The sequence below is a fragment of the Rhododendron vialii genome, chromosome 11a (assembly GCF_030253575.1).
Source record: "Rhododendron vialii isolate Sample 1 chromosome 11a, ASM3025357v1".
NCBI lineage: Eukaryota > Viridiplantae > Streptophyta > Magnoliopsida > Ericales > Ericaceae > Rhododendron > Rhododendron vialii.
The window spans coordinates 27074164-27082306 of NC_080567.1; the positions used below are offsets into that span (position 1 = coordinate 27074164).

The following is an 8143-nucleotide window of genomic DNA, read 5'->3' on the forward strand; positions in this document are numbered from 1 at the left end:
AAAAGTAAAACAATTAGAAAACTCTAGAAAGAAGAGATCACTCAAAATACTTACGATTTGAAGAAGTTCTAACGAAATCACAGTCTAGGATTATGAAATCTAAGAGAATCTGACCACGTGCGTATTTCTTCGTGTGTAAGAATCTACGATTGAGAAATTGATGTGCCTATCTTTGTCTGAATATAGAGGGATCAATGAGAGAGAGATCGGGGGAGATCTAGGAGGAACGAGAGAGAGAGAGAGAGAGAGAGAGAGAGAGAGAGAGACAAAAGGATTTCTTCCTTTCTAATGGTTAGATTGAGAAGATGTATAAATCATTTTCTTCTTAACAAAGCAAAGAGGGACCTAAAATACCCATAAAAAACCTTTTCTTCTTGACTAAGCAAAGTAGGACCCTAAAATATCCCCAAAAAACCTGTTCTTCCTTACTAAGCAAAAGAGGACCTTAAATACCTGAAATACCCTCGAAAAAACATTTTCTTATTGACTAAGCAAAATAGAACCTAAAATATCCCAAAAAACATTTTCTTCTTAACTAAGTAAAGGAAGACCCAAAATATCAAAAATACCCTCGAAAAGTCTTTTATTCTTGACTAAGCAAAGTATGACCTAAAATAACCTCAACTCAAGACATCCAAAAGAAATTTGAACGACGAAATCTACAAGGGTAGTTTTGTCTTTTAACATGGTAGCTTGGCTTGCCTTAAATTAGGGAAAAGAAAGTTGTTTTTTTGTACCTATAAAAAATAATATCTCTTAAATTAGAGAAAAGAAAGATTTTTTTTACTTCTTTTTGTTCTTGACTAAGCAAAAGACCTAACACTGAAATGCCTAAAATACCCCCATATCTTAACTCCACCATTGACAAACTACGAGGACAAATCGGTAATTTTACGGTGTGGCTTGACTTGCCATCCTACGGTCTTTTAGATCTTCTAAATAAGGCGAAATGACAACCATGTCCTTCAACTCAAACTACAAGGGTAATCCTATGAGGGGTAATTTAATATTTTCACGGCCTACCTTGGCTTACCATCCTTTCTTCTTTTATTACAAGTGTATTGATTATTATTCAAATAAAATTCATAAACTAGCCTTACTTCTACATTCACTTTTTTACATGTGAAGGTCAATTTGATAATTATAATTTCATATCAATTTAGATAAAGATTAGAGCGCACACAAGGAGAAGTAGAGTGGGAAAATAATTTTTCAACGGATTATGGATAAACTTGGTGTTACAAACCTAATTACGTTCAATAGTCTGGCTGCCGCGCCACGTGATGTTCCAGACCACTCCATAACTATACATTTATATGCGGTTTATACAATTAGTCAAGAGACTCCACGAGAATATATGATTGTGGAGTAGTCCGGAGCATCACTAGTTCACGGCGTTGGGCCTACCCAATTCCAATTTGCTTTGGGCCTCTAAAAATTGTATTTTCCAGCGAAAAATTTCTTTCCCGGCGTTGAGTTTGAAAAAGAGAGGAAAATTGTTTACCTCGAATTCTGCAACATGGAATATTGATCAAGCAGAGCGCTCTCTCTCTCTCTCTCTCTCTCCGACCTATTGTCTCCGCACTGATCACAGGTCCATCTCATACCCCTCATCCCTGTGCTCTTTCTTCCGAAATCGGGTCGCCAACTCGACCCATTTCTCCGATCTCAAACAAACCCTAACTCCAGGTATTATATACCTATGGAGCATTGATATTGCAGAATTTTCCTGTTTATTGCTTAAAAGCAGGTCCAATGAATCGTTTAGTTTCCTTGAATTTTTTTTTCCCAGCTAAATCATGGCTAATGCATTTGTTAGTGTTATAGAAATGTTGGGTTTTAAAGGAAACCAGTGGTTGTGTTGTTCGACTCGGAACAAAAGGGTTGAAACTGAAGGCTAGGAATAGAGTTCTATAGAGAAGAAAGGGGAGAGTAATTTTGTTCACCCTCGCCTTGGGTGAGGGTAACATCGCCCAAAGGGGAGAGCATAGTCTAATTGTTGGGTTTAGGACTAGATAGAGCACAAAGGGGATTTTTGATTGAGTACTTACCAATATCGGATTGAGCTGAATTTTAGCCCGGTCTCCTCACAAATTAATGCATGCAAAATAAGTAGTTCTGATTATCGCCGTGAAACCTGCAACATATCTCTCGGACTCTGGTAAAGTTTCCCTCACACAAGGCGAGTGGTGAACAAAAAATGCTCTTAAAGAAAGGGTGCATGAACATAAAGAAAGTAATTTGAAATTGATTTTTGTGCTTTAGTTTAGAGAGAGATTTCGCATTTTTCCTCACTCTCTCTGTGATGGATCTTTATGGTTTCTTGAGACTTTATATTTTTGATGTGTAATAGTTCAATATAAAGTACCTTGTGGGCATGTTTACAGCTCTACAGATTGCAATATTTTCATTATTTTGCTCATTTATTTTGGTAGAGTGATCTTGTCAGAAGAATGCCTTTCTTTGCTGTACCATTCTTTTTCTTCGGTGAATTGTAAAGAGAGACAACTCGTCTTTTTTTAGGTGGAATTTGATACTTTCATATACAATAGATATTTTGAGGGGTTCTATATCATTTTTTTTTTCACTTCCGTTTTTCTTCAATTTAGTTTTGTCATTGATGCGTCCTTGACAAGCAAAGCATTATTGGGACTTCTATGTAATTCCAATTGTAAATTTCGGATTTATCTCTCTCTTTTTTTTTTCTTTCAACTGACAGAAAAGAAATGGATGATACTTGTGCTGTCTGTGCTGAGACGCTCGAGTGGGCCGCATATGGGCAATGTGGACATCGTGAAGTCTGCTCCACCTGCATTGCTCGTCTCCGGTTCATTTGTGATGATCGCCGCTGTTGCATTTGCAAGTCTGAGTCCAGTATTGTTTTTGTCACCAAGGTTAGAACTTTGATTTCAATCCTATTTTGCTTGCTACAAAACTATTTGTCAGGGTAGTTTCCGTCCAAATTATTTTGTGGGCATGGAAAAAGTCGTGATTTTAGTTGCTAGTGATTTCAATATTGTTTGATGCCATGGGTATTGTTTCACTGTGATGATTGTCATTTTCGATTAGTTCCGTTCCTTGGACTTTTCTCTTTACTTACCATTAAAAGAAGAAGAGGTCTGGCATCTTATGGTGATCTTAAAATGCAATTTTCTGACAAAATTTGACAAAAGCTATGGCATCTGCATTTGTTCAGTTTTCTTTTTGTTTTATGATGTGTATTTGGTGAGCTTAATAAGTATTTACTGCCGATCTTATCCTTTGTTAATCATTATGCCATTGGGATTTCTTCCTCCACTTTTTTGTACAGGCTTTAGGAGATTATACGAGAATGATAAATGACTTCTCCATTCTTCCAGTTGATCCAATGGAGGGTCAAGTTGGGCCCTTTTGGTATCATGAAGGCACACAAGCTTTCTTTGAGGATTTTGATCACTATAAGATGATCGCTGCAACGTGCAAGCTTTCATGCGTTGTTTGCGACAAGAAAGACGAGCAAGGCAGTGAAGGCTCAGTAAGGAGGATGAAATTTAGGAACATTGAGCAGCTGAAGAGCCACTTGTTCCACCATCATAGGCTGTTCACGTGCATTCTTTGCTTGGAAGGCAGGAAGGTGAGGTCCATTTGTGTGAGAGCTACCAAAATTCGCTTCTGTTGTCAATATTTGACCTTAAGATAAGGTTCATATTTGTTCTAAAATATCCTTTGACATTTTTCTTGCAATGGATTGTTTGTCTTGCATTCTCAAAGATCTTGTTTTGGGGCACTCTCATTATAACAAGAAGGAACTTGTTTATAGTCATTTGGGTTGTGAAAAATACTGTGCTCAACTTATTTGGGAGCATTCCGTAAGATCACTCTTTGGCTGCATTTGGATCAAGGGTTTTGATAAGGAAAATGGGAACAAAAGGAAAAAGAGTCCTGCTACCGGTACAGATTTTTGTGCACAGATTGTGCACAGATTTGGTTGTGGGGCCCACCACGGGTCCCACACAAATCATCCGAGCCGTTCATTAAATGTAAAACATTTTTTCAAGGGTCTCCGTAAAAAATAAGCTCAATCCAATACCTATAGGTGCTTCATCCAACCATCTAACTTTTCATTCAGATTTTCGGATAATGAAAAGTTATACGATTGGATCGAGCATCTATAGGTATCGGATTGAGATTATTTTTTACGGGGACCCTTGAAAAAATATTTTACATTTAATGAACGGCTCGGATGATTTGTGTGGGACCCGTGGTGGGCCCCACAACAAAATCTGTGCACAATCTGTGCACAGATTGTATGTGTGTGTAGCATTTCTGAAGGAAAAAGGTGAAGGATCTAACTGTTTTGCGCCGTTGGGTCCTTTAACTTTTCTATTGCCTTTTTCTTTCTGAACTAAAATCCTTGATCCAAATACGGCCTCAGAAAACATACCTTTTGCTTCCTTGCAAATTGGTTTGTTCGGACGGAATCAGACCCTGTTGTCAAGACGAGTGATTAGATTTTCCCTTTCTGTGTAACATACATCAAAGCTGTAGTGATTGGACTCAGTACTACCAGTTTATATGCTACTGATTTGATTCTGGATCTACTGAATTGGTGTGTCATTACATGCATGGTGGTGGTGACGCTGACTGCACATTATTTTTTGTGGACCAGATGTTTATATGTGAACAGAAGTTGTATAGTAGAACACAACTGAAACGGCATATAAGCATTGGTGACTCTGAGGTTGATGGTAGTGAAAGTGAAAGAGGTGGTTTTAAGGGACATCCTACGTGTGAGTTTTGCCAAAATCCCTTTTATGGGGATAATGAGCTGTATACTCATATGTCTACCGAGCATTATACTTGTCACATATGCCAAAGGTAGACCATGCTTCTGGTTGAAAGGTTTCAGTTTCTTTTTTATTTGTTGCTTTCAGTTCAAGCTCTTACACTTCTTTTTTGTTGACACTCAATGCAGGCAGCGGCCGGAACAATATGATTACTACAGAAACTATGATGATTTGGAGGTTCGTCATGTTTTTCCATATTAACCGCCTACATTCATTGATATTCTGGTGGAATGGTACTTTTTTTTTTTTGGGGAAGTGGTGGAATGGTACTTGCTTGGGTTTCAATTGTTTTTGAGATTTAAATTATATATCCTTGTTACAGATACATTTTCGTCGAGAACACTTCTTATGTGAGGATGAGGCCTGCCTTGCTAAAAAGTTCATTGTATTTCCAAATGAACCTGAGATGAAGGTAGTGCGAGTGAACTTGAGAATATGGTATCTGCCTTCTGCTTGAATTTGAGGAATGATTATCCCTGATTGTGCTCTCTGCTTGAATTTGAGGAATGATTGTACTTTCCCGCACCCTCTGCCTTTTTTCTTTCTATCTCCTGAGTTATTAAGTTATTATTTGGATTGTCTATAGAGGCATAATGCGATGGAACACGGAGGGCACATGTCTCGGTCTAAGCGTAATGCTGCTCTTCAGGTACGTACTGATTATTCTTTATCTCTGCATGTATTTGGGATGTCTAAAGAGTCAATTTTTGTTGTCTAAAAATATTTTACTTTTCTAATTTCTCTTGATGAGAGAATAGGAAGATTAAAAAATTGTGGGCTAAATTTGAATATTGTAATGCCCCAAGTAGACCACTGGCCCAATACCTTGATTTTGATCCAGAAGCACACACCACATGGCCGAAAAGCTTAAGTCCAAGGTACTAGTAGTAACCCACAAGGTTTGTTATATGCCCAAAATCATTCATGTAGATTTCCGATGTGGGACGGGGTGTTACAATCTCCCCAACTTTATACCCTCACGAGGGGTTGAGCACTATAATCACCGATACTAATCAAACCAATAACCAAATTCAACCAAACTCCAAAGGCCCGCATGGTCGTGTACATGGATGGCTTTGATACTACCTGTAACGCCTCAAGTAGACCACTGGCCCGATACCTTGATTTTGATCCACAAGCCACACCACATGGCCGAAAAGCTTAAGCCCAAGGTACTAGTAGTAGCCCACAAGGTTTGTTATATGCCCAAGATCATCCATGTAGATTTCCGATGTGGGACGGGGTGTTACAAATATAGTTCAGAACAGACAAAAATAAGTGAAACTGGGAAAGGATCCTATTTTTTGACTTGTTTCTGTTTTTAGTCAAAATTGTCCACTTTTTTGGTTAGCTCCTCGAGCTGAGCCAAAAGTTTTTATTTTTATTTTTATACTTGTACCAAATTTTGAATAAAGTGTGAAGAAGATGAAAATAAGCCAGTTGTGTATAAATAATGAAGACACTCAAACTCAAATATTTGTAAGCAAGCCTTGCATGTAGACTTCTGGGATCCAATTCCCTCCCCCTCTGCTGCATTATCCGCTTTTTGTCCTTGAACTGTAACTATAATTTGTCATTTTCATTTGCATACAAGATACCAATAAGCTTTCAGTACCGGAGAAGCAGGGAGCAGGATCAAACCAGAAGAAGACATGGCCTTCATCCCGACTATTCTGAAAGTGAACTTTCTTTGGCCATTCAAGCCAGTCTTGAGACCACCAATGCCTATGTACCTCGTGCTACTTCATCCAGGGATTCCGACCACAGAGAAACCAGTGAAATCGATCCAATTGGTGGGTCATTTGGTATAGCTAGTGTAGATTCTGGTTCCTCTTCAAGCAATGCACCATTGGAAGAATCCTCATTTCCTCCGCTCCCTGTGGCTGCAAGAAGCAGTCTCCAGAAAACCAAGAAGGACTCAAAAGGGATGGGCCGCACTTCAATGGCTAGTCACCTTCGTCGCCAGAACAATGTAACTGTCCTTAATACATCTCAGGTTCGGCCAACAGCTACTCGCCACCTGTCCTCACACATAGGAAGCTCTTCCCAGCTAAGACCTATGTCAAACTCTGGACATGTTTCATCATCTGGGTCATCCAGTTCATCGACAATGACGAAAAGTACCAGTAAGGACACTCATTCTGCTTCTACTTCAATACTTGTGGATGGAGGTTCCCTAGACCGTGCTATATCTACCAGTCCTCCTGTTTCCATAACAGATTCTAACATATTGACAGGAAACAATAAGAATTTAGCTAAGGTCGAAGACATTAAGAATGCTAACAAATCTCTGGTGGAGAGAATCCGTGCCGATTTAGAATGCGACAAAGACAGATACGCCGCTTTCAAACTGATATCTTCAGAATACCGCCAGGGTATAGTTGACACTGGGGAATATCTTGCATATGTGCATCAATTTGGGCTATCGCATCATGTCCTTGAGCTGGCTAGACTATGTCCTGACGCTCAGAAGCAAAAAGAGCTTCTTGAAGCTTGCAGTGGCAGTTCGAGAAGCAATGGTCCTCTGGAAAACAACCCCTTAAATAGCAGCAGCCAAGTGAGACACAAAAAGAGTTCAAAAAAAGGGAAAGAGAAGTGCAAAGATGTTGGGATCGGTGGTTCAAATGGTACTTTGGTGGATAGCATTGTAAACAGTGCGAGGGAATTGCAGTTCAATCACAAGCCTTCCAAAAATGATGAACCAACCAATTTAGTTTCTGGCAATCAGACCTTATTCGGAATGACGGTCCAAACACACTCTCAGTCAACTGTTGATGGCTCTAAGAACACTCTAGGGACGAAGGCAGGAGGGAATAAGCCGCGCAAGAAAACTTCAAAATTCCATAGGGTTCGGGTGGGTGAGAGTTCATCTGCAGCAGTTCTGGATCTTACAAATTCTGATGGTCGTCCTGATCCGACAGATAAAGGACAATCAGATGACAATACTCGTGGTGGTTTGGAGGCTTTGCCAGTTCGAGGAGCTTGGAAGAATGGGGGAGGCAAGAGACTAGTTGGCAAATTGGGGATGACCAGGTGAGTACCCAGAACTTTTTACGAGTTTAGCTTTGACAACTGCTAGTTTGTGAATAGAATGGAAAAAAGAAGCTAGTTTTAGGACGAGTAGTGCTCTTTCTTACGGTTGTAGCAAAATATGTGTTTAGAAGTGTTTCTCCCCTCTTCCCTCAGAACTCAAAAACCCTTTCGGTTTATATAGGGGATTGGCCATCTTTGTTTACTCTTTTTGTTGCTTGCTGGATAATACGGTTTACTTACTGGGAGGAATGGGAAGTTAATAGAAATGTTTCTTTTGGGTACAA

General features: G+C 39.4%; 1 protein-coding gene across 2 annotated transcripts; it reads left to right on the plus strand.

Annotated features, from left to right (window-relative positions):
- Nucleotides 1–1441: 1441 nt before the first annotated feature.
- Nucleotides 1442–8143, plus strand: LOC131308681 (E3 ubiquitin-protein ligase HEL2-like). Of its 2 annotated transcripts, XM_058335654.1 has the most exons (8): nt 1442–1689; nt 2720–2894; nt 3311–3613; nt 4649–4857; nt 4955–5003; nt 5149–5238; nt 5413–5475; nt 6421–8143. In XM_058335654.1, exons 2-8 carry the CDS (start codon nt 2727–2729, stop codon nt 7861–7863), a joined length of 2325 nt encoding a protein of 774 aa, XP_058191637.1. In that variant the 5' UTR covers nt 1442–1689; nt 2720–2726; the 3' UTR covers nt 7864–8143. The 2 variants fall into 2 exon arrangements, with proteins under 2 accessions (XP_058191637.1, XP_058191638.1); XM_058335655.1 differs by lacking the exon at nt 1442–1689 and having other exon boundaries at nt 2769–2894; nt 3360–3613.